Source organism: Poecilia reticulata, chromosome 11 (genome assembly GCF_904066995.2).
Source record: "Poecilia reticulata chromosome 11, P_reticulata-male-v2, whole genome shotgun sequence".
Taxonomy (NCBI): Eukaryota; Metazoa; Chordata; class Actinopteri; order Cyprinodontiformes; family Poeciliidae; genus Poecilia; species Poecilia reticulata.
Genome location: NC_088840.1, coordinates 17,471,476 through 17,498,420, shown reverse-complemented (window position 1 = coordinate 17,498,420; position 26,945 = coordinate 17,471,476). Strand labels below are relative to the sequence as shown.

At 36.8% G+C, this 26,945-nt stretch overlaps 1 protein-coding gene across 5 annotated transcripts in view; it reads left to right on the top strand.

The window, feature by feature from the left end:
• Positions 1–26,945, top strand: part of LOC103472503 (uncharacterized) — a 38,853-nt gene that overhangs the window by 3,956 nt on the left and 7,952 nt on the right. The window contains exons 3-7 of one of the 5 annotated variants that reach the window (XM_081612121.1): positions 1,138–1,372; positions 1,487–2,248; positions 2,628–2,701; positions 6,163–6,207; positions 6,387–6,431. In XM_081612121.1, coding sequence (XP_081468247.1) covers positions 2,083–2,248; positions 2,628–2,701; positions 6,163–6,207; positions 6,387–6,407 — 306 coding nt within the window. In that variant the 5' untranslated portion in view covers positions 1,138–1,372; positions 1,487–2,082 and the 3' untranslated portion in view covers positions 6,408–6,431. Of the gene's footprint in view, positions 1–1,137; positions 1,373–1,486; positions 4,915–6,162; positions 6,208–6,386; positions 6,432–16,598; positions 16,639–26,945 lie in introns of all 5 variants that reach the window. The other 4 variants (XM_081612120.1, XM_081612123.1, XM_081612122.1 and 1 more) reach the window with 4 other exon arrangements.

Below are 26,945 nucleotides of genomic sequence, written 5' to 3'. Positions count from 1 at the left end.
TTTGAATGAGATAGCAGAGAAAGTCTAAGAGTGCCTGAATATTTTTGGGAGCAATGTAGTTCCCCCAGTCCTCACCTGTTACTGTGCACTGCTGCTGGGCTGGCTGAAAGAAAGCCACTAGACAATTTAAGTGTTTAAAACTACAGCCAGTCGCAAACATAAACAATACGTGATAAAACTTAAAGCAAGCCACCCTTTCCTGTTATTTAAAAAGCAAAACAGCAAAATAAAAAACTGAAATATGTTGCTCAATTCATGTTTTCAAAATTTAACAGGTGTCTATTCCCTTTTTAACTGTGTATGTATCAAAACCAAATTGCAGACAATACATATTTGAATAGTTAAAATGTTAAATTATTTTGCAGCATTTTGACAATTACATAAATTTACATATTTTTGCTTAAACTTTTGGTGGAAATACTGTGGTGTTTTTGCTCAAAGTTATTTCATAGTCAGAATCTCATACATATATTTTTTTTAACTTTCTGATTAAGCAAACAACTGCTACATCTTCAAATAAAGAGAATAAACATACATTAAAGCATTTGAAAATATGATTAGATGCAGTTATTGTGAGCAGTTTAATGATATAAATGACACTTCTTTATATGACTGTTCTCCTAAATAACTTTGGTATTTTTATTTGTGGGATTATTAATGCTCTCTCATAAAGTCACAGCAATACAGTCACTTAAAACAATAAGTAATAAATAGTTCTTATCATCACTTTTATTTTTATCACAATAATACTGCAAAATATTGTGATAAATCTCCTACAAAGCACATTTTTCCTGCAAAGTTTTTGCCTAGTTTTTAGTAGTTTAAGCAGATTTTACAGCCTTGCACGATGTGCTGAAGGTATTTCAGCCGTTTCTTTGTACTGAAAATGCAATATGTTAGATTTCTGTTATCAGTGCGCAAATAACTGCAACTAAATCAAACGTTGGATGAACATGCGTACGAACGTGAGACATGTTCACATGCAGGACACACACCCATAAACACACTCTGTGCTCTCTGTGTCAGCCCGTCTAAGCTTCTTCCCCTCCCCCCTCTCTCTCAGCTCAACATCTCTCTCCCCTTTTTGTCCCCCTCGCCCTCTCCTTTTCCCTCCCCTCGCGCTCTCCTGCCTGCTAGCACTATTTCAAGCCTCTGCCGAGGAATGAGGGAGGGCGAGCGAGGCAGAGACACACAGATGCGCAGTTAGAGAGAGGGAGAGCGGAGGGGAGGGGAAAGCAGACAGGATTTAGAGTTCAAGTGCACGTGCAGAAAATAGGGTGAATAGAGGCGAGCCGGAGCAGAAAGGAAAGCAGGAACAGGAACGGCAGGAGCTAGAGACGAAGCCCACACCGACTCCTTCGAGAATGGGAAGGTATAAAAGAAAAGCACAAAATATTTATTTGTGTGTGTAAAAAAATATATATATATGTAGATAAATATATATTTTTCTACTCCTTCCCCCCCCATTTCTCCGGGTCCTCTCCAGACTGCCACACTCCTCCTCTATCCCTCCCTATTGGATATTTCTCCATTAACCTCCAGTCTCTCTCCTTTCTCTCTGACTCTCCTTTCTCTCCCCTCCCACCTCTTCACACATGCACACGCCCCGGACTCCTTCCCACTCATTTCCCTCACGCGCCCTTACTATCCACTTTCACTGGAGACCAACTGCAATCCGCTTAGGGTTTTTTTTTCTCCTCTTCCTTTTACTTTTCTTTCCGCATGCCGTTATTTCCCTTCAGTTATCCCTTCATGTACGGAGGCACCCCCCTCTCAGACGCCGCACTCTTACTATGTGTGGCGCCCCTGAAAAAAAATGTAGGCCGTGGATTGTCCCCGCATTAGACTGCATGCCACAAACCGCTTGTCCTACCCTGTCAACATTTTTTGTTTTTAATTCTTTTGCTTCTCTTCTGCAGTATTTTTATTATTTTTTTTGTTCGGGAAATCGCTTTCTGTGCAGTAATCTTTTTCTGAAGTCGTGTGTGCATTGAAAAGCGGAAGCTGGGAGTTGAAGAAAGGAAAATCGTGTGTGTGGACATGTGAAGAAGATAGAGGCAAAAAAAAGGAAAGAAAGAAAGAATGAGGGGGAAATGGAGAGCATGGTCTGCGGTAGAAAGCATGAAGGACAGGGAAAGAGAGAAAGAGTATCAGTACTGGCAAGAAAAACAGGAGGAGGAAGAGAGGAACGAGAGGACCATAAAGGGGGGGATTGACTCAGGAAGGAGGGACGACCGGATAGGAATTGGTAAAATCAAAAAAAAAAAAAAAAAAAAAAAAAGAGGGGAAAAAACTCCTGAATTAGAAGAAACTGGACGTTTCCTCAAACTCAGACTTTCACTCTCTGGTTTTTCTTCATCACTTCCCCGATCTTTCCTCTCATTCATTCGTAAGTATGCAGCATGTACCTGTCCTTTTCCTCTCCATTCTTAAATACTTTATCCCTTCTCACGCTCCTCTTTTTTGTAGTCGTTTGTTAAAAAAAAAAGAAAAAGTCATTAAGTTGCCTCTCCCCCTCCATCCGTTCATCTATCCCTCGCTCTTTTCCCTCCTTCAGCTCCCTCTGTATCTTGAGTCTTTGCTCGTTCTCTCCCCTCCAAACACAGACCTCTGTTCACATTCAGCAGAGCACTGTGTTCTCCGAATACACCCGGTTTCAGAGGGGTCCATGAATGGGAGGCTAGCTCGTGGAGGATTCGGGGTACGTGCATTTGTATCAGTCATGTGTATTTTTGTGTCTGTGCATGTGTGTTAATATGCTGTGGTGGGATTTGGAGTTAATGGACCCGGCAGTGTCAGAGGGTCCTCCCTCCGACGCATGCGTGGATCCACAGAACCGTCCTTCATATTTCAGGATTTATTGGGCTGTGTTGTTATTGATGAAATGCACAGAAAGGACACATGAGGTGTTACATTTGTGAGAGAGAAATATTTAATAGTTACCTCAGAGTTTTAGTCACTTATCCAATATTTTGTGGGGGTTTTTCTCACAAAACTTCCATCCATTCATCCGGGTATCGTCAATCTATCCGTGTATCGCTGCATGTGATTCATCATTACCGTGGAAATTTATGGTTGATTTGTTCCAGGTTATTTTTATTAAATATGTGTCTAAGTGCAATTAAAATGAGTCTTCATATTGCTTAGATACTGTAACAACATTAAATGATCTTTTTGTTGTAAAATAATGTCAAATATTTCTGCCTCAGAAATCCGAAGGCGTCTCTCTCCCTCCGTTTTTTTTTTCTTCCCATCTCCTCCGTTATTCATCTCTGTGCTCTGCCTCCTCTTTTATTTACACAACCAGGTGTTATCTCTGCGCAGTGATATTTTCTAACTCCACCATTCCTCTTTGTCATTGTTCTGAGCGGAGGACATCCACGTGTTGTCCTCGTTGTTTAAGGGTATTCATATCTTGGACATGCCATCGTTGTTCCCCCCCATTTAAGCTATTTAAGCGTCATAACTTGAATCATAAAAGCATGTTCTTCTAAAATTCTAAATTTACTTTGGATCAAAAGCAGTCGAGTCATTTTTCTCTTTCCAGAAGATGAAAATGATGCCAAGATCGTTAGATAACAGTCACTGCCCTACTTAAATGATGATAGCCGGTGTAAGGAAATTCGATTCTTATGCATTCATTTAATTAATACACAGTTGTATGAGCTTTGTAGGCAGAAGGCTGCTCTTCAATTTATGGGAGCTTTTGTTTAGTCGCATCCTTAGGTCAGCCTTCTTCTGACTTCCATTCTCATGTCAGCAAAACTCAAAGCATGTACAGAGAGATCAGTCTTCCTCCAAACCCTCAAAATGCTGTTATTTGTTTCTAAGGCTCAAATTTCTGTCTGCGTTTCTTTGCTCTTTTCGATTCTACATCCGAGGGAACTCAACGCTTCTAACCGTATAGTGGGACCCCCAGGTTATGAAATGTTACTCAGACAGGCCTGGTGTTATGTAATCTTACATAACCGAGGCGGCAGCTCAGCAGGCTCGTGATCTGAGCCTCTGGAGGAGAAGCTATATGGGTCTGCTTATGGTATGAACTCGCTGACAGGGTCAACACACTCTTGAATACCTGGAATTTAAAGGGGAATAAACCTCAACGCGATACTGCAGCATCTCTACAAAAAGAAAAACAGAGGAACTAGCTCCCCCATTCCTGTTTAAGCTTTACAATTTCTCTAGTTCATTAATACATATTCAACTTGTATTATTTCAAAGAACTCTGATTTTACATAACCTTTGTTTCTGCAGATGTACAAGAGACTGCAACCCGGGTTCGTTCCCATGTTTCTATAGCAGCTTTCTATGAGTCTAGTGTGTTTCTCATTCATAATTGATGACATCCAACCGCAGCATACATTAACGGATTGAACAGACCTCAGGAATTCCCATGCAAGCTGCAATTGTGCGTCGCAGGTCTGACTTAAAGCTGCTCAGTTTGTGTCCTCATAGCTCAATAAGAACAACTAAAATGTGCTGCTGTAAATGAAGATGTGGGTTGTATGTCACTGGGACCAGTAATGCCACTGACATTTTAAAAATCATAGTATATATATGTATAAACAGTGCTGTACAAAAGTATTCAACCCCTTGGATTTTTGTCACTGGGATATTTTGAGATAGACCAACACAAAGTAGATTGTAATTATGGCATTCAATGTTCTTTTCCAAATTAAATCTGAAAAGTGTGGCATGCATGTGTATAAAGCCCCCCTAGTAGCTAGATTTTGCTTTAGTTGCAGCTGTAAGTCTTTTGGGTGACATTTATTTGACCATTTTGACACATCTAGAGACTAAAATATTCAACTTTCATGTCTTTCAACTGCAGCAAGGTCTGCCGTAGCAGCAGAGTGGAGGAGTTAGCTTTGGTTCCTCATTGGTTGGCAGCAGGGGCGACAGACAGACCCTCAGGTACTGAAGTGTTTCCGCCGATAGCAGATGAGCCAATTTGACACAATCTGATCCTCACACATGTTCACTGGCTGAAATTTGCTTTTATTTGTTTTACACAGATGTGGATCATGATCATTTTAATATATAGAGAGTGAAAGCCACATCAGGGCGTTATTATTTTCCTCTCTGCAGTGTTATTTTTATTCTGCAAAAGTCTTTTAATTAAACAGGTCCTCTAATTAGGTCAGGACTTTGACTAGGTCACATGAATGTGCTTTGGTCACTGAAGCTACTTCAGTGAACCTCCACTCTGGTCTCAAATCTTTTGTCGCATCAAACATGTTTTCCTCTAAGACCCTCACATCAGCTTCGACCAGCTTCCCTGTGCAAGCTGAAGGAAAGCATCAACCCACAGCATGATGCTGCCATCACAGGGCTTCGAGTGTTCAGGATGATGTGCAAATTTTGGTGTAACTGCAAATTCTTGCAGCGAGATTTCAGCAATTTTTAAATTTTTTTATATGATTATTTCCTTGTTAAAGGTAAAAATTTTTTTTTTGAAAAATCTGGATTTCTTTTCTCTGTAGTTCAGAGTGATGTCAGCACACCCAGGGCCGCCATCTTATATGTTTTACAGCTTCTATTTATCTGGATTTGAATTCAGGTCAACTCTACAACATATTGGATCAGCCAGTGACTTTTATTGTTCCAAAAATATTTATTATTTCTTATTTAAAAAAGAAATTGAGGAAAAAAAGGTGTTCAGACATTTGGTTTAGATGAACGACCTTGTCTTTGCTGTTATTCTTTCCAGGTTCAGATGATGGACTGATCAGTTTTCTTTGAGACGTTCAAAACATGCGGTTACTTTTATGATCAAACTGTGTTTTAAACCTCTTTGTTCACCTTTAACCTCTTGGTTCATCTGGGTTCTTTGTAACAAACCTCTGAGGCCGTCGCAGAACCGTTTTATTAAAGTATGCACAGGTGGACTGTGTTTTACTAATTAGGTGTCCTCTTAAAGCAATTGAATTTTATTTAGAGGTATTCGAGTGAAAGGGGTTTAATAAAAACATGTTTAGAATTTTCCACATTATTTTGTAAACAAAGAAGAAAAATCACTATTTTCTATTGGTTTTCTACATAAATGCCCAATACAATGCATTAAAATTTCTCATTTTAATGTGATAAAATAAAAATTTTGTGTAAAAAAACAATTGAAAAAAATCACAAAACATTCTATAATATAACATGTTTCTATTTCAGGTTGAATTTAAGATGACGTGGACTCTTGGACATGCTTTTTATAAGGTAAAAATATACAGACATATAAAAAATTTTGAAGAGTATATAAGGAAAATCACTATTTTGTGTCAATCTTTCACACAAAGTCCTGATAAAATACATTAAACTTTCTGACTTTAATGTGATAAATAATAAACAAACTGTGGATAAAATATTCTTTAATATAATATATATTTCTATTTCAGGTTGAATTTAAGATGACCTGAACTTTTGGACATGTTTTATACAAGGTAAGTCTATACAATTTGCTCTAATTTCTCAAAGAATATAATTTACTAATTTATTATCCCAGCTGAGTGGATGCGTTTAGAAAGGTTCAGTGAATTCAAATGTTTTTTTGTTTTTTTAAACCGAGTTTTGCCTGATAGCACTCAGCAGACTAGAACACTTGGTCAGCCGTTTTAGTCTGTGGCTCGATCGAAATGTCAATGCACCATCAGCATAATTCAATTACTCTGCCCTGAGTCATTCTGTCATGATTAACCTAACAGATATGTGCTAACCATGGGCCAGTCTGAAAGCAACAAACAGGGAAGCTTTCTGTTTCGCAGCATGCCTGTTGGAGTCAGTCCGGCACAAACTGTAGATTATGACTTATGTTGGTTAGCAACAAGTGGAAAGGTCATCAGGTGGTCACGTCCCGATTATCAGATGTTGCTGAAAAGTGAGAGACTGCAGGCATAAAGCCGGGCCTGTGGTTTAGCCTTGAAGCTAGTTTTGGAGATGGCCTCACATTACATTTCTGTCTTTGTGCTAATGTCACCCCATACCCCCCGATCAGCAGCACCACAATAAGAGCTACATTCTGCCTCCGCCGTACAATTGAGCCCTTCTTGGCCTGATATTTTCACAATGTTTTTGCACGGCCCCTTCGTACACGTGTGCACACGGCCCTCTGCGAGCAGCGGGGGCTGTTGATTCAGCAGGTCAAGCTGCTCACCTGATGCTTCAAATCTTGTGGAAGGTATTTGCTTAGAGATTTGTAGAACTTCCACTGTAAATATACTCCAGGTCACCAGTTAGATTTTCAAATACATTTCTCAGCGCCCACTCAGAGCTGCTACTGTTGATTATAAAAATGCACAGCCTTTCCAGAAGGTTTGAAGGCATTATTTGTGGGCCAGCCGTTGCAGTACAGTATGGCAGTATTGCATGGGTTAGTTAACATCTGACCAGAGGAATGTGTTCGGGTCATCAGGGAGAATTCCTCAGTGCTTTGTGACTAGGTCATTGCACTGACAAGAGTCTGCCACCTATTTTAGCATGCATACCCTCACTCTAATTCTGTCCTTTCCTCTCCTCTTTCTATCTTTTGCATTTCGTCGTTCCCAGCTTTTGTTTGCTGTCGCTGTCTGTTTCTGTGTCTGGTGTCCCTTTTTATTTAATCTGTCTACTTTGCTGTCCTACTTTGCCTCACGTTTTTTCTCGCCCTCCCTCCTGGCTTTTATCCGTCCCCTTGCTTGCTTGCTTCGCCCGTGTTTTTCCTTTTTCGCAATTCATGCCTTCAGGTGTTTCTGCACCAGACGCCATTATTCTGTTGTCGTTGAACCCCGAGCTCCACTTTTTAAATATTTTTCTGCCTTCGTGTCTGTCTTGCGTATTGAGTTCAGTGCTGCAGGTGCTTTTGGAAGGGAAATGCTTTGAAAAGCCGCCATGCTTGTTTTCAGTGCGGTACAGTAACATACAGCTGGCCATGTATGATTTATACATCATGTTCCCACACACTGCAGCGAGGTCTGCTGTAGCAGCAGGGTGGAGGAGTTAGCTTTGGTTCCTCATTGGTTGGCAGCAGGGGCGACAGACAGACCCTCAGGTACTGAAGTGTTTCCGCCGATGGCAGATGAGCCAATTTGACACAATCTGATCCTCACACATGTTCACTGGTTGAAATGAGCTTTTATTTGTTTTACACAGATGTGGATCATTATCATTTTAATATATAGAGAGTGAAAGCCACATCAGGGTGTTATTATTTTCCTCTCTGCAGTGTTATTTTTATTCTGCAAAAGTCTTTTAATTAAACAGGTCCTCTAATTTTCTGTTGACGGCGTTTAAATAGACAGCATATATACAATATTTTTGGAATCAAATCCGTGTTTACATTACACTAATTTCAGTGTCAGCTATGTGTGAAATTGTAAAACTATTTTAAGGAAGTCAGACTCAGCATTTTGGACTCATTAGATACCATTTCACTGACCGTGTTTGTTTGTATGCGTTCGCCACCAAAGCCCAGACAGCGAGGAGAGGTCAGACGTGACTAATAGAAGCAACTGATGATGTCACAGACAGCATCGTGCCGCTTTTGCTGCCCCGCTGCCCCGGCTTTGGGACGCTGGCAGAGGCAGCACTCAGGCACCCGTGGGTAACACACGCCAAAGCACATTAGAGGCAGGGAGATGGAGAGAAGCAGGAGAGAACGGCACAGAACACAGCTCAAGGGGACAGAGAGAGACAAACAATGAGACAGAGAGAAAAAGAGACAGACGGGTGGGGGGTGTCAGATTTAACAGCAGAGAAAGCTGAAAAATAAAGCAGTGAGACATGATTCTTGCTTTGTTCAGCAGACTGTCTGGTTGTAGTTGAGGAATATATATATCAGAATCAGAATTCCTTTATTGTCATTGTGCTAGAAACACACACATATATATATATATATATATACTGTATATATATATATATATATATATATGTGTGTGTGTGTGGGGGTGTGTGTGTGTGTGTGTGTGTGTGTGTGTGCGCGTGTGCGTGCGTGTGTGTGTGTTTCTAGCATATGTAGGTGTAAAACCTCCAGAATTTAATTCCCACCTTGTCTTCTGTGTCATACCGTTATATTCTTCTTTCCCGTTTCACTGTGTGTTTAAAAAAAAATAGCAAAAACATAATGTTAGCGTCTTAGCAGCCAACATATAGGCAAAAGAAACTATCAAAATGTTAAATCGTTGCTTGACTCTCACTCTGCACTGGCCCCTTTTGTAGATAAAAAGATATTTTTATCTCCAGCTTCTCACATGTTCCCTCAGTTAATCTTGTTTATATCCATGGCCTCTGTCTGTCAGCTTTGCTCACTGAGTGAGATTGCCGGAGGTAAAAACGATAAGTTAACACTGGTGATATGAGTGACAGTGATGCATTTGAAGGACTGCTGAACTTGCTGCATCGGACATTATTCTTCATGGAAGAAGAAGAATGGATCTAGAAAGACTGAGGTTTTTCTAGATCCTTCGAATGCTAGAAAATAGTGTTTATAATGATTCATATGAAGCAGTAACAACTGATCAGTGACTTAACAGATGCAATTTCAGTGGGTATAATTACACATATATTTATTTGATATTTTTCCTTCATAGTTTTCAGTTTTCCTTTTATTTTTCATACTTATATGACTATGTAATAGTTTTATTTAATACAAAATGTAATAAATTCACAAAAACAAATTATTACCCACCTATTTAAAAAAGTCATCTATATGGAAAAATGTAACTCTTTACTATTTAATAATCGATGATTCTGATGAAAAACTGACACATTTATAGGTTTTTTATGTAACCTCTTAAGCCTTTTTATACAGTTAAAATATTGTAAAAGATACAAATAAACAAATAATTCAATTCCCTTTTTAGATAATAAAATAAACATTTTATTGCCTTATGTGCAATATAGCATTCCTTTAGTGAATTTGATCAAATGAAACTAAAACTATGCCACTTAAGGAGTTTTGGGTAAATCATATTTCCAGACAAAGGTGTTTTTATATATCTCTTTACAGTTTTTGCTTAATTACATCTCTGAATATGTTGTTTCTTTAGCAAATGGCCTTTTATTAGTCTATATACTCCAGTTAACAATTAATTGACTGCTAATTTAGTTGACGATTATTTCAATAATCAATTCATCTCAATGAATCCAATTAATCGTTTCAAATCTACATATTTGCTAGATACAGTTCCACATTCACATTTATAAAAGGTAAAATATTTTATCCAGCGGGAGTCGACTCGGCTGAACTTGTCACCAGTGGTGCAGGAAAGCAAATAGTCAAAACTATAAGAACAGAAGCAGAAGGGACTTCACTGAGTTATAAATATAAATAATGTAAAGTTAAAAAGATCCCAGGTCTTATCAAAAGTGACAATGTGATTCTGAGTAGATCAATTACTTTTTTAAAGACTAGCACAAGACTTGATGCCTAAAAGTCACAGAATAACCATCGGGCGGAGTAGCTGTCTCCCATCTCAGTAAAAAGCAATATTTATATCATGAAGGATTTTTAGGAATGCAGTAATTGTTGGCTAATCTTTTATAGGTGCTATTTCATTGGTACTAATGTAATGTTTGGCCTGTTCTACAGTTATTCAGACTGGACACAAATTATATTGTCCAAAATGGTAGCAGAGTTTAGGAAGCTCAGATGAAAAAGAGAAGAAAGACGAAAACAGGCATAAATCACAACTTCACCAATATTAGGTTTTTGCAAGATTTCCTAACATGTGCAGACTGACACTATATTAATTTATAAATGTTTAGCTTTTCCAGTCAGTAATGAATAAATCTGTATTTTAAAATGTATTGACATTAGTTACAATGTAAGCAAATAACTTTTAGAATTACAAAACCAGATAAGTTTTTTATGTGAAGTTTTAATTTTGTAGATAAAATTCATTTTGTACTCGTTACTATTTGTTTCTCTATTGCCCTGGCGTGTAACTAAATATTATCAAATATGGCTATTCAGGAACATCTACCTTGAAAGCATAAAAAAGAAGAATTAAAGTACTAATTGTAATTCTTGTCAGGACGGAGGGAACCTTGAACTTGAGGTAGATAGCACTCGTCCTCGGCACTCAGCTCCCCTGTGTTTGTTTTCGCCACAATCACTTCAAAGTCACATTGAGTTCCGACTCCCAAATGACTCTTGAAGCTTTGATATTACAGCCAGAAGAGGAGCTGGTACACAAAACCCAGCAAACATATTTTGCTGTTTCAAGGTCACTCTCCAAAAGCAAAAACATCGAAAGTATTTTTTGAAACATTTCTTCAATTTTAACCTAACAATTTTAGCTCTAACATCAAAAAAGGCAAACAATCCGTAATTTGTATATTTTCTTTTACCTTTTTGTGACATTATAATTTATGCTTGTCAGATAAAATACCTACCTTTATAAAATTGTATTGATTACGTTAAAGAAGTTCATATAATAATAACATATTAATTGACTAAATATAAATGTAAACAAACATCACTGTTAGGAATAATGAAACTAATACCTTTTTTTTTAACTGTTTTGGCAACAGTTTTCTGTTTTATAGTTCAGGCTTTTTGAGTTTAAATCATCAATAATAATTAAGATTATTCTTCAAACTTGTATAAATTACATGAATCTGGTATAGTAGAAAATTAAGACAACAAAAGTTTAGTACCACTCTTACAGATTGAGCAGTGAACAGATTTAACCTCTAAGTTTTGCTGTTTTCAAGTCTGAATGTTTTCTTTATGTTCACATATTTTGCATTTGCTGAAAATATCAGCAACTTAACCTAAAAGGTCAAAATTGAGTCTTCACTAGCTTGAAGTATGAGATAGTATGCATGAGTTTACATCAAAAATTTAAAAAGTTATGTTTTTAAACCCACTAATTGTTCAACGATTACCTTTCTTAAGACTTAAAGTCATTTAAAGAGTTTTCTAGTTTTCTCCAACTTTTTTGAAGCATAGCACAGTGCTGCCCCTCACCCACCTGCTGCTGCACAGGTGGGTTAAGATGAAGAAAAAATGTGAGGTTTGGATTTTTTTGTTTGCATTTGTTGTTATACTAGAAACAAACGTTTTTTGGATCAAAATATCAATAAAATATCATACAAATAACATTAAAACCTATGCAATAAGCAAAAAGTTACATTAATCTATCAGCAATGAGCATATTTGTTGATTCAAATTAAAAATATGCATATATTTTCATATATCTATTATACTGTGAAAATCTTAAGCCATTAAGAAAATGTAAAATGTAGTCTCAACTACAGCTGCTGTATTCAGTTATTATTTTTGAGATTTGAGATAATTATTTATTTATTTTTAACCACGATCACACTTCTGCGCTTATCAACAGGCTGCTTCTGACTAAACAAACCAGAATTTGTACTAAGTAATTTGCTGTTCTGTAGAGATGAAGTTAATAAATTCCGGAAGAAATGATATCCTCTCATGAAGCTTTTTATCATATAAAAGATAAACTAAAATCTAAAACTATCGGAAAACATTCTTCATTTACATTGCTTAAATAGATTCTAATAAAGTGATTCATTATAAGCTCATTTAAAAGCAGCACTAATTACTGTCTTTCACACCCACTCTCCACTAAAGACCACCATCAATAATGCAGCAGTGCCCCCTTTGTCTCAAGTCCACGGCTGCTGTAGTCCCTCTGCGTTTCCTCGCTTAACCATCCATTTTACCTGCCAGTGACCTCAAAGCTCTGAGGTTTTGGCTTCAGAAACGAGTGTTTTTTGTGTAGTTAATCGCCGAGCTGCTGGTAACACATCGCCACGTCCAACCAACCCACCAACATCCCTCCTTCTCCTCCTCCTCCTCAACCTGCTCGTGCTCCTCTTTGGTGCATCACCCCACTCGCTTGCTTTCAATCTCTCCTTCCCTCTCCTTCACTCTCTGGTTTAATATTGATCTGAATTCATTTGTTTTCTATTGATCCGCCACTCCACCCTCTGCCGCATTGAGCAGACGCTAGGACACATACCACGCACACAAAAGCTTTCTGATGCAGCTCTCTGGCAAGCCTTGCACATGAACATGCACAAACATCTAAAGGAAAAACGCATTTACTATCCCACCATACATGTAAGGTCATGAACGCACAATCACGTCAGAGAGGAACACTTGCAATCACATACTCTTCATGGGAGATTCAAGAGGCTGAAAACACAATGGCTTTTAAGAGGTTTCAAGTAAGCTAATGGCATACAAAGGAACCCGAATTCTGTATTGATCCAACACTTTAGCAGCGAGATGAAAACACAGGCCGTCTAGATCTGCCACGAGCGTGCGACACAATTAAGACTGCAGTTCATTTCTCAGGTTGGCTCAAATGTGCTTAGAGTCATTAGAGCAAAAAAAATGAAAGGAGTTCATTTTGGTGGTAATTGTGCAGAGCTATATGAATCAAGATGACATTTGTGCCAGTACCGTATTTTCCGCATCATAAGGCGCACCTAAAAACCTTCAATTTCCTCAAAAGCCAACAGTGCGCCTTATAACCTGGTGCGCCTTATATATGGACCAATATTGAGCCACAACAGGTCTAGCAACTACGGTAAGCAGCCGCCGACTTCATTTTCCCCAGTAGAAGAAGAAGTGCGCGGTGCATGCTGGGATAGTTATCAGAACGCTGGTTTGTTAAAAAAGTTTGATAATACATTTAAAGCCAGGGGGGGAGGGGCGGGGGAAGAGAGACAGAGACTGCGGCGGCAGCGTGTCGGTTGGTCTGTGTTACCCAGAAAGCAGTTGGGCACAATATCGCAACACCAACACCGTGAGTGAAACGATGACTGGGGCAGATTACTATATAAAGTACTAGGGGACCACTTCTTTACAAATGTGGATGTGAAATAATAGAGTACGGAACAAACAACCCAAGCTGTAGCGTTTATTCTATGCGCCTTATAATGTGGTGTGCCTTATATATGAAAAAAGTTTTAAAATAGGCCTTGTTTTAAAAGTTTTAAAATTGGTCTTGACTGAAAAGAGCCTCGATATTGAACGAAGTCAGTCAAGGTTAAAGCAAAACTCAACAGCATTTTGTAAATACTACTAGAAATTGGGAAAAATGCAACGACTAACAATGAACAGAAATATTGTTGAAACATTTGGTTTTGGTTGAGTCATGTTAATTTCACCCTGAATGGGAGAGGATATACATCTCTGGAAAAAATGAAGAGCCCACTGCACTGAGCCCCATTGAAAACCTCCTGGTTGTTCCACCAAATGTTGATTTCTGACCTGAGTTAAAACATTAGTATTGTTGTTTATAAGTGAATATGAACTTGTCTTCTTTGCATTATTTGACGTCTGAAAGTTATTTGAACCATTTCTCATATTCTGCAAATAAATATTACATTTTTGCTTGGAATTTCAGAGACATTTTGTCAGTAGTTTATAGAATAAAAGATCAATGTTCATTTTACTCAAACATAAACCTGTAAAAAGTTAAATTAGAGAAACTGGTAATTTTGCAGTGGTCTCTTAACTTTTTCCAGAGCTGTATATACATTTAAATCGTTCCTCACGTGAAAAAAAACATTGGCCGTCATTAAGTTGGTATTAGTTTCAGTTTAAAGCAATTCCTTTGCTTTAAACACCCACTTTAAATATTATAAGATATGATAAAAATCATATCTTTAAATCATATCTTAAAGATATGATAATAATCATATCTTTAAATATATTTGTATGGATTAATTTAGCCCATTTAAAATGCTGGAAAACGTTTTAACTGTTAAGTTTTATTTATGGTGTCCTTGTGAATAACTAAAATATTCAATAACAACTAAAATCCAAATAATGCTCTCCCTGTAAACAATGGTTGACTGAAGGCTGATGGAGATTAATTTTGTCAATTTAATCAGTCCATTGTCTTGTAGGACAGAATGTAAAAAAGCTAGTAATTTCACACAGAAGTTTCTCATTTTACCCACATTTTCCATAATTCATCTTAAATCACATTGACTTTTTTTCTTTTTTTGATTGCATTGGTGGCATTTTTCACTCTGGCTGATACATTTAGATGTTACTGGCTGTGACACCAAGCCAAGGCAGCAAACAGTCCTGTCTGATGACATTCGGTGCTGGACATTCAGTCTTCCTGAAGGTCAGCTTAAAATAAATCTGCTTCTTAATCTTATTCATTGTAGCTTCTTTTAGAAGTTAGTTATCAGCTTCCTGCTCCTTCTTCTGTGAAAAAAGCGTATTTAAAAGTGGATTTTCAACTGCAGACTTTGCTGCAGTAGGAGTGTGTTGAATTTAGGTAATTCAATTCAAAAATACATTATTAATCCAAAGGGAAATTAAATTTTGTAACTCATATTATCCAAGTTCCTTCAAAGAGTTGTTGTAGCTGCAGATAGGAAAGATTTCCTGTAGCAGTCAGTATTACAGTAGTTCTAAAGAAGCCTCTGACTAAAGACACTTTTGTGTAAGTGTCATGCATTGGAGAGATGCAGTGGAGCCTAAAAAACCCGAAATAGTTACATTTACCATGTGTAAGCTAAGTAAATAAAATAATTGAATTATTAATTTTAGTAGGAAAGTAGTTTATTAAGTCAACTTAAAAAATGTTATTTATCATACATCACTGGATTCACAATAGTCATAAAAAGTCTTCAATTTAACTTATTGAAACCAGCAGAAAATCTGTTTTCTATGTCAATCTTCTTTTATGGTAACTAGTTTGTTTTTACTCTCCCTTCTTATTTAGGACTAAAGAGTCGTATAAACTGATTTGTTTTGTTTTTATCGCAGCCTCAGTGTTAAATATCTCAATCAAAGGTCTACATTTGACAGTCCACTGGTTTGCCTTGTAGACTCTAAAATATAGGTTGAAAAAGATAAATGTAACAATTAATTTATCTACTACTTATTAGTGTGAGTTGTTGAAGCTCTACTTCCTCGTATTTTTGATGAAAACTGTCCCATTTTGTCCTCGCCCTGACCGAACTTGTCAGCAAGTTTTAACCTGTCACTTCAAATTTTTGGTTGATGGCATCAAGTTGCCATGACACCAGACTATTTGGGTTGCCCTATGACCTCCTTTCAGGACACGCTGTGCTCAGTCAGAATGCATCTCGAGCAGCGGCTTGAGTTCAAAGGGCCGGAGAGGAAAGGAGCGAGGGCGGGGTGAGGCTGTGTGTCCTCCATGTTAAATTAGATAAGATGCCTGAGGCCGTACATGCTGACGGGAACACACAAACCCAAACATACGTATGAGGAGAACATGCCTACACAAAACACACATTTCTGTCATTGTTTCATTGTGTTGCAATGTCATAATTATTGCATTTGTTTGACTAACTCCTGTTAGATTATATATTTTGTTATTATTTATGCATTATTCATCACCAGTGTCTTTAACTGTCTTTGTTGTTTGTCTGTGTTTGCATTACTCTCTTCATTCATTTTACGATATTCAGTTTATTAATTAGTTTCCTAATGAACACGACATGTTTTAATCTTCCTTCATCAAAAATCCATTTTATTTCTTTGATTGTCACTAATATTACTTAGAAATAAACGTGTGTAAATGTATTGATCAATCTCAAATTTATTTTATATCATTTATTGTATAGCTAATCTAAGTAATGCTTATCTCCTTACATGCTATGTCCAGTGATAGATGCCTTCCCAGTGAGTTGCTTCCTGCTTTAAAGGTAAAGCTTTCTACAACATATTTTTTTCATGTTTAAAAGGAAAAGGAATGAAATTAGCTTGACATGTCAGAAAGTTTTACTGGGAATATCAGTAATCTAACATTTATGTCACTGATTAATGTTTTCTATCTGCATCAGTCGCTCTCTCGTGTTCCCTGATTTTTATTAAAGCTCTTAAAGATGCTGTAATATTGTTTAAATTAGTCTTTTTCTTGCATAGTTACAAAGAGACTGCTTTCTGGTTTCTTATATTTAAAACAATTAGCGTTTTACATTATTAAATGATTGCATAAGTTAAAAACACACATTGTACATTTATAAAGTTGTTCTCATTTGTTTCTTATCAAGTCCTTTTTTAATCCCTTTTTATATCAACTCTCTTCTGACCTTCAAAGCACAACTCAAAACTCTTCTGTTCAAGTTAGCTTTCTCACTTATATATATATATATATTTTTTTTAAAGTTATTTCACGGTTTTGTGTCTTTATAGCCATTTTTTAATGTTTAATTTGTGTTTTTAGTGTTGTAAAGTATACAGTGTTTTGAAAAGCGCTAACAAATAAAATGCATTATAAATATTATTATTATTAATGCAGTATAAACTTTAATGTTTTAAAAAATAATTGGTATGCATCTTTAGTAATCCATATTACCCATTTTCCTTTCTGCATTAGTTAGACACTAACTTAATATTTTAGTTTGAAAACTTAAACAGTTATCCTGTTCGGTTAATGATATTTTCACAGTTTAAAACGATCCAGTTTGCTTTAGTCAAAAGTACTGAGGCTATTTGGGGGAGGTGGTGTCAGTGTGGTTTCAAATTAACACTAGAGCGGTTCTTTTATGGTCTGGATGTGGTCCGACTCTGATCCGACACAGCTGCAAGATTGAGCCAACTGCCTTCCTGTAGCCAGGTATCAGTTGCATTGTGGGAAGCAGTAGAGTAAGGAACCTAATAGACAATGCGTTTTTTGTAAAAGATAAAGCCTGATGCAACTTTCAACATGTCCAAACAACAACATAATCTCGGATAATTTGGCTGGAAATGAACCAAGTAACACAGTAATGATATAAATAAATTCTCCATATTTTGTGCTAGCTCAGAACGTAGCATTTGCTTCCTGTATTTCCACTTTTGACCAGCAAACATACTGAATGCTGTTACATGGTTTGTAGTTTTTCTAAAAAAGAAGTCGAATCACCATAAAAAATTAACAAACTCAACAACAGATTTGAACCAAAGTAAACAAACTAGAGCTCTGAAAACAACACTGCAGAATATTTCACCCAAATTGTTTTTTCAGTAAGTAGAAGTAAAACTTTTTTTTTTTGATTTAGCGATTTCTCCAATGAAAAAAGTCTAATCTTCGTCGCTGAGAAAATCTGTCCACAGAGACTTAGACACAGACGAAGACAGATAATTTAGAAAGTCTCTGCAGAAGTAAATTGTAACACAGACATACACAATTTGGGTTGGAATGGTTCATGGATGCCTAAGCATTAAGACGAACTCCAACAAATGATTTCACTCTGCTTTGTTAAAAGGAATCTATAAAATGTTGTTTTCTTACCGAGAATTTATTATATCTCTGTTATAATAGAAGCTCTTCTGTGTAAATGAATGGATGGAGGGATGAAGAGAGAAATATAAGTGAAATTAAGGTGAGCTGCTGAGCTAAAAATATGAGTCTGTGGATAGACAGAATAAAGAATGAAGCTGATATTTTTAGAAAGCACATCTAAAGGAGGAATCTTCCATCACCAAAGCTCACCGCAGCATTTGAACATTATGCCCGCTCTAAATTTTTGTGAGAGCGCGCTGGAGATCATGGAAAAAGATTTAGATGCTCCTCTCTCATCCCAATCAAAAATAAAAAATCGGATCTGCCATGTGTGGGAACGGTTCAGACCTGAGATCCCCACTGGTGCTAATGCATCTCTTCAGTAAGAATGGTGTTTGGTGCGAGGCCAGGATAATTATTCACAAACCATAAATTATTAGCTCTCTTAATTTGATTCTATAGTGTGATTTATCACAAACCCCTCCTTTTTTTCTTGTATTTTTTTGCTCTCCTAGTACCTTATTTACAAAGCCAGAAATTGTTACCATGGGAACACAGTACCAGGCAACTTCAGTGGCTTGGCATGATGCCCAGTGGTTGCTAGGGCAGTGTTGTCAATGGCTATTGGGTTGTGTGGACCTGTCTGTGTGTGTGTGTGTGTGTGTGTGTGTGTGTGTGTGTGTGTGTGTGTGTGTGTGTGTGTGTGCGTGCGTGCGTGCGTGCGTGCGTGCGTGCGTGCGTGCGTGCGTGCGTGTGTGTGTTCTCTATGTGAATAGAAGTGAATATTATGTTTTAAATTATTATGAATGTAAAAATCAGGATTAAATTAATATATCAAAACTATTTCATGTTTTTAGGCATATTTTTATGCATCTGCAATGTATTTTTATGAGATAATGTGTGGCATTTTAAATAGTTTTTATTGCTGGTTTCGGTTTGTGGGTGTCATTCAAGCCTTTTTTAAATGATTTTGTCTAATGAGGGTTCTTGTTATTAGAATTAGGAATGTCTCATCTATGAAAATAGTAAATTAGTAGAGATGCTTCGATCAGTTTTTTTATTGGTCGATTGATACCAATATCCAATTTTCTTTGGAATCTGAACTTGCAAATCCGATTTTTCTAAACAGGACATAAAATATTTAAATTTTGCTCCATGTTCCTTGATGATAGTTCTGAATCCAACAAAAATTATTCATCAAATAATATATGTCTAACTTTAATCGTATTCCTACAGAAACAAAGAAAAGTTTGTTAATTTGTAAATAGAAATTCTTAGTTTAGATGTGGCTCAGATTTTCTGATCACCAATCAGTCAATCAAGGGATAATTGGACCATTTTGATCTCAAACTGATTGACTAGCTCATCTAAGAATTAGAAAATATTATTATTAGGCCTGAGAGTCAGTTTTGTCTTCCGTAAAATGGAAAGGAAACTTATTCAATATTCTTTGTTTGATGTTTTTGCATGGACAAAAAGGAGAATGGAACTCCAATTTAAACAAAATATTTTTTAATTGTAGTCAAATTAAGTTTGTCAAATTTATTTTATGTTTGTTTAACATGATATGTTAATAAACTTAATATATTGACTTGGATAAACTTAATTTGATTGGATCTATTTTATTTTTTAAGTGAACAATTTGCTCAGTAGGTTTGTTGTTTTTGTCAAAAATAATTGAACACTTTAATTCTGTGAATACAAGAAGAATTTGACTTAAATTTTTATCATAAAAAAACTTTTACAGGATTATTGTATAACACTTATATACTCCAACCCATATACTGAAGATTAATGCTTTAATTCAATAGAATTGTCTTTTTTTGGTTTCTAAAGTGTAATTCCAAACCTCCTTATTTGACCTGGGAGCCGCTGGGTTTTGGGCCCCGGGGCCACCCAGGCTTCTGGTACCAGAGGCTCCTGTTTAGACATGCCTGGGCACATTGGCACAGAGCTGGTGTTGGCACAACCATGCCGCATGCATGCGTGACCGTACTGCGAATGAGTCGGTGTGAGAGGTTTAAATGGGTAGAAGAGGAATCAAGGGGATGAAGGGAGGAGATTCAAGTAGTGCTTGTCAGAAAAAAAAAGAAAAAAGTTTCAAAAGATTTGGGAACTTTAAGTGTGCGGTGATGAAGGACGAATCAGAGACGCGTAGAGGGCAGAGAGGAGCGTCAAAGAGAGGCAGTGAAGGGTGGGCGGAGGCGGGCTTTTACAATAGCAGGAGGGAGTGGAGAGGTGGGGCTTTTGTTCGAAACGTAGCCAAAAAAATGTTTGTCAAATATGTGAAACTCTCAAACCAATTCAAATGGCGTTGCCTTACTTTGTCACATTTATCTAATTTATTATGAAATATTTTTTAAATAAACCAATCAGCTACTGCATCCGGCTGTGTTGTGTAATTCAAAGTGACAAGCACATATAACCGTGTCAGCTAATAGAGGGAGTTACCTTATGTGGAATCAGCAATAAGCTGCTTCCACTTCTACATCTGCAGTTGTATTTTGGTGCATTGACCAAGCTGAATAGAAGGCCTTGCAGCTCAGCTGTGCAGCAGCCATCAAATAATCCATGAGTCCTTGAGGCACACAGCAGCAGTGTCAAAACACATCCATTGACGGCTAATAACAGCCAATTTGCTGCTTTCGCTGGAGATCACCTCGGCGAGATGTCGAATGTGTGGGTGAACCCCATTATTTATGGAACATAATAAGAGAGATTGACTATATGGTGCCATTGCTCCAAGCTGTCATCCAATTACTTGGTCATTAAATTCTATTTGATACGTTGAAAACTAATGTAGAACAAGGCAATTTTAGCAGCACTCTGAAAATACCTTGTTTAACAGTACAAACCAGCAGCCTCCTTTCACTGAGAGCCGCTGTCATCATGACACCATGCAGGGAATCTGATGAAAGTATAGATGCATAGAAACACACTCTGTTTGCCAAATTGATCTAATTTAACAGGCTGGAAATTTAAAACCCCAAGTGTAGAATCTACTTGGTCATTATTTGACTTACTGATGTGTTCACATTGTCTGTGGTGTTTAGCTGTAATTTCTACAGGTGGCATTTTGCATTAGATAACCTTTAATAATATTCAGAGTTTTGTTGCTGAATTGTTTCAGGGGTGCTGCATAAAACATGTTGCTTTTCATTTAATAGTCACATTCTTATACAATAATAGCAACTTCAAAATGGATGAGTAATCTTTCTAATACAGTGCTGGCGAAAGTATTCACACACCTTAAACTTTTTCATATTTTGTCTTATCACAACCACAACCTTCTGTGAATTTTTTAAACATTATTTTTATTCTGGACTTTCAGAAGAACCATTCAAACATTTGTGATGCTCTTAATAATAGTAGAGGCAAACTTATATAGTCCAAGATTGCATGGATTTTAATTATACTTTCAAATTCGTACATGAATAACATTTAGGTCAGAATCAAATGACCGAACAGTTAAAACATCCAACAAAACAAAAAGGATATAAAAAAGCTCTCAGGCAGGTACAACAGAAATAAATCACATTTTCAAACATCTGACAACTTTCTTTAATCTCATTTATCAGGATAGCTTCAGTGAATTTTATTGGGATTTTCTGTGATAGACCTTCACTAAGTGGCACATATCAAATTAGAAAAATATTCCATTCACTTGATATCTCTTAATAAAGTCTATTGCAACTAGTTTCTTCAGATGTCATCTAATTCAGTGTTTTTCAACCACTGTGCCGCGGCACACTAGTGTGTCGTGAGTGATCGTCAGGTGTGCCGTGGAAATTATCCAATTTCACCTACCATATTTTCCGGACTATAAGCCGCTATGTTTTTCCTAAGCTTTGAACCATGCGGCTTGTAGCCCGGTGCGGCTTTACAGTTATTTGTTTGTTTGTTTTCAAAAAATGTTAAGGTGCGGCTTATAGTATGGTGCGCTCTATAGTCCGGAAAATACGGTAATTGGTTTTAAAAGATTTTTTGAAAATGAATTAATTATCTGCAAATAATGCCATCTTCGAGTATCTGCTGTAGTAATGACTAGCGGCATAATCATGTAATTTTCTTACCACTAGATGGCAGTAGGTACAGAGCATTTTACATTAAAACAAGAGAATTAGTGACGCATAAATGTTACAGGTAGCGGTGAGAGCATTGTATCTAGCAAAACTGTGACGACAGTGATGGAAAAGACAGTGAAGCTCAGCAGTAGTCGGAAAGAACATGGGTCCATTTCCCACAACATATCTGTGTGAAGTGAACTTATCAAGCTTGGCTACTATAAAAACTAAAAACAGAGAGAGAAACTGAGAGTTGTGGAGGAAGAGCTTTGTCTTTCTTCAATTTCTGCCAGGAAATCAACTGTTTTCATCCAAACATGCACAGGTTTCACACTAGGTGGGTAAAATATACAGATGTTGCCTTTTTTGTACAGGCAACTCTTCATATTGTAACAGTGAAATCTTTCCCAAATATTATTGCTTCTTTCAGAATAAGAATTATTTTCTGTATTCCTGCTATAAGAATACTTGTGGATTAGTTTGTAAAACACTTTGAAGTTTTCTACAACTTCTTTAAATTTAAGAGCACAGTGTTGTGACACTTTTCAGGTGTATTTTTGAAGTGAACATGTTAAGTGCAATTTGAAATAAGAAATGTAAAATATGATAAAAATAAATTTTTGTGTTTATTTGATTCCTATTCAAGACAATTTGATAAGAATGACTATATATGTAATATAGTCGACTACAGAGTATCTTTGTTTACATTTTTGGTTGGTGGTGTGCCTCGTGATTTTTTCAATTAAAACAATGTACCTTGGCTCAGAAAAGGTTGAAAAACACTGATCTAATTACTAAACAGAGTAACCTGTGTGCAGTTTAATCTCAGTTCTCGCATGAGATTAATTATTTAAGCAGCATATATCCTATGGTAACTCTGGAGCAGCTGCAGAGATCTACAGCTGAGATAGGAGAAAAGGTCAGCAGGACATCTACTAGCCTTGCACAAATCTGGACTTCACAGAAGAAATTGTTGCAAGAGACCTGGAAAATAAATGCTATTTGCAATTTCCTGTGTACAGGGTTGCTATATATGCTCAAAAAGTCGGGAAAATATGGAATTTGCCTGGATAAGTATGGAAAAAGAAAATTGCAAAGAGAAAAATATTTGAGTTTCCAGACATTTTAAATAACATCCTGCATCAATGATTTGTCATGTTAGAGTGGGAAAATACACATATTTTCCCGCTCATTTGAAAACCAAAAACTTTCTGACCCATTTTCCACTTTAAATCACAGTTTTAAACCAAACCTGTGGATTACTAGCTAAAAAAGTATCAAACGTGTTTCCCATGCCAAATAAAACTTTGAAACAACCTTTTTCAAGTTTTAAAAAGGCATTAGATATAACTGTCTGTGCTTTAAGGATCATGTTTCTTACGCTGTAGAAGAGAACTGATCTAAGTTAGTTCAGATGCAAAAAAAACACAGCGAAACAGGTCTTTACCATGATTAGAACTTCACCTTTGTATTTGGGAAACATTTGGAGAAAGGAAACCACGGTGGTGGCAGCATCATGCTGCAGGGATGCCAAAACACTTGAGACTTAGGAACATACTTATCTTCTAAAAGGACAACAATAATAAGCTCTGTACTGCAAAAATGCAAAATCTTACCAATTATTTTTAGTCTAGTTTCTAGTGTAAATATCTTAGTACTAGAGATGTGCCGATACCGATCACCCATGAGGGCCAATCACTGATCACCGATACTGATCGCATAACTATTATTATTATTATTTTATCATAAACACTACCGGTTACATTATGTGGAAAAAGGAACCATGAATTCACCTTAATTTAGACAAAAACTTGTTTTTAATAACTTTTTCCAAGAAGAAAACTAAACAAAACAGGCATTCTGCAAATTGTACTGCTATCTGTAATACTATCTTTAACAGACTGATAACATGAAGGCTCTGAAGAGGCTAAATAATGCAAAGAGCCAAAATAAAACCTCTTAACATTGCCAAAAAAATTCAAGTATAAAACTTAACATTCAAAGGCAAATACAGGTTCCATTACAATAAACAATCCAGAGTTACTGAATGAAAACTTCCTGGTAGCATGGCGGCTAGCTGATTACTGCTAGTTGTGAGTAGCTGTTTCTGACTGAGCAGAGTAATTATGCAGAGCAAGGAGGAGATCGATTATTTCTTTAGAGATTATCTGTCTCATGTTAGGACAGCGAAAGTTTTAATACGTATGTAAAAATTTTTTTTTTAGGTTAGATGCTGCAGCTTTAAACAGAGGTTTGGTGTGAGAGTCACTACCAGGTGGAGCAGAAGCGGCGCTATGTCTGTGAAATATTACTACCTGTAGCGCGTAGCAGCGGTTCACCGGCGAGAGCAGAACCAGTGTCTTACATCGCAGCTCGAAGACTTAAATAATTTTGCGGGTTATTTGTTTAGCTTTCTGACCGTCATGCTAATCCAGGTGAGTGTTTGTAGCTGCTTTACCTGCTATCTGATCCTCCATATGTCTTTTTTACTGCGGTGAGCCTCGATGTAGCCAAACTCCGTCAAGTATGGCATTGTTTTTATGTCGTATTAGCTTTGTTGTGTTGATGCATTTTGACGTGCTTCAATTTTGCGCCGCAACACGCAAACTTCCCCATTCACTCAGTGCGTTATAGTTCAACATCGCTTAGGATTTGTTGCTGCGCGTTTGCGCAGTGTGAAGGATAGAGGAGACCAGCTGCACCGGCAGGCTGCGAAATGAGATGCAGGTGATCGGTATCGGCAACAAGAGCCAATGATCGCCGATCACCGATCATGCTTTTTTTCACAAAAATCGTCCGATTATGATCAGTGACCGATCGATCGGCACACCTCTAGTTAGTACACTTTAAATAAGAGAAAACTAACAAACAAGTAACTTTTCAGCATGATACAAGAGCTTGTCTTAAGTCAATAATTTCTTAATATTGATTGAAAAGTCACTTGTAAGTTAGTTTTGTCTTACTGTAAGTGTACTAAGATATTTGCAGTTGAATCTAGACCAAACATTCTTGGTAAGATTTTGAATTTTTGCAGTGCAGCGCTGTAGTGGAATGGGCTAAATCAATGGGTGGATTTAGATCTGCAAAGCTGTCAGAAACATTACCCAGAATACCCAAAGGTGCAAAATACAATGCCACACTTTTCATATTTTAACTTGTAAAATCTAAATTTTCATCCCACCAAACAATTATGCCACATAAAATTCTACTAAACTCAAATGTTTGTAGTAACTAGTTACATTTAAATGAGTAACCTTTTGGGAGAAAAATTGTTTTACTACACTATACTTTTTACTTTTACCTCAGTAATATTTTTATAGCGAGTAAAATGTTTGGATACTTTAATAGCTGCTTCTTTTTAGTGAGATAGTTTCACCAATAAAGAAAAAAATGCATGAAATACAGACACACCTACAGTTTAATCTAAAGTGAGACTTGTTGCTTGTGCACCTGCTGTTCCATTTGGCACTTGAAGTACTTCACTCTGCTTTAGCATACATATTTGCATTACTGACTGTAAGAATTAGGTTAATTGTTTATTTTTTATGATTTGGAAAAGTCCTTCCTGAATCGGTTATTTTGTAATCATGTAATCTATTTGAATTTTTTTTTTTTTTTTTTTTTTTTTAGTTTTAGTCTTTAAAATACCAGAATTTGACATAACATTTTTGTCTGTCTGATGGCATTATTTATAAATATTAAATAAGATGTTCAGATCAGTAACTCTGGACTTGAAAAGCCTTTTAGCCAGATTTTTTATTTTTTTTTACTTAGGGCTGGACAATAAATCAATAACAAAATATATCGCGACATGATCAATATCAGTAGATAATACATCTGATAGAATATTCATTGAACTCTGATTCAGAACCACACCGCTCAATTTCTCACAGCCAGTTAAGCAAAGTTGGTGGAATCAACTGACTACTCACTCTTTGGTTACCTAGCAACTCACTCATTCTGTGGTTACCTAGCAACAACCTGTGGACTAACTGACACAGCAGCAGTTTAAAAATTTGCCCACTGTGCCTCACTGCTTAAAAATAAAAAACAACAGCGTGGAGTAACAACTGTGGGTAAAATAGGAAAGGTTACTGTTTTACCCACAGTAAAACAGTAACCTTTTTTACGTGGTTTGGCAGGATTTCAATCCTGCCAAACCAAATCCTGCCAAAGATTTCAGATATTTAAAACAAAAAGGGAATCAATAATTATCAGTTTTTAAAATCGTGATAGGTTTTTCAGCCAGTTTGTCGAGCCTTATTTTTACTCTTACTGGAGTAGCTAATTCCTTAGAAGGCTATATTTTACTTTTACTTGAGTAAAAATATGTTGAAGTAGTGCTATTATTACTTCGGTACTATTTCTGGGTACTCTACCCACCTCTGACTAAAATACGTTGCGGTTTGAGATTGTCACAAAATACAGACGTGTGAGCACTTTTGCCACCCGTCTTGAGAAGAAAACGGTTTAAGAGTTTCTATTTAAAATGCATCGGAGAAACTGCAGCAGCACTGCTATTTAGGTAGAGGTCCAACTTGATCAAAAACAATAAAAGGTCACAGTTAAGAGTTGAACCTCTGAGAGGCAGCGAAACAAAGCTGAGCACAGAGCTGAATCAAATCTTTGAGGATAAGGAAGATTCCAGCCGCTCCACTTGCAGAAGTAGGTCATGCAGACG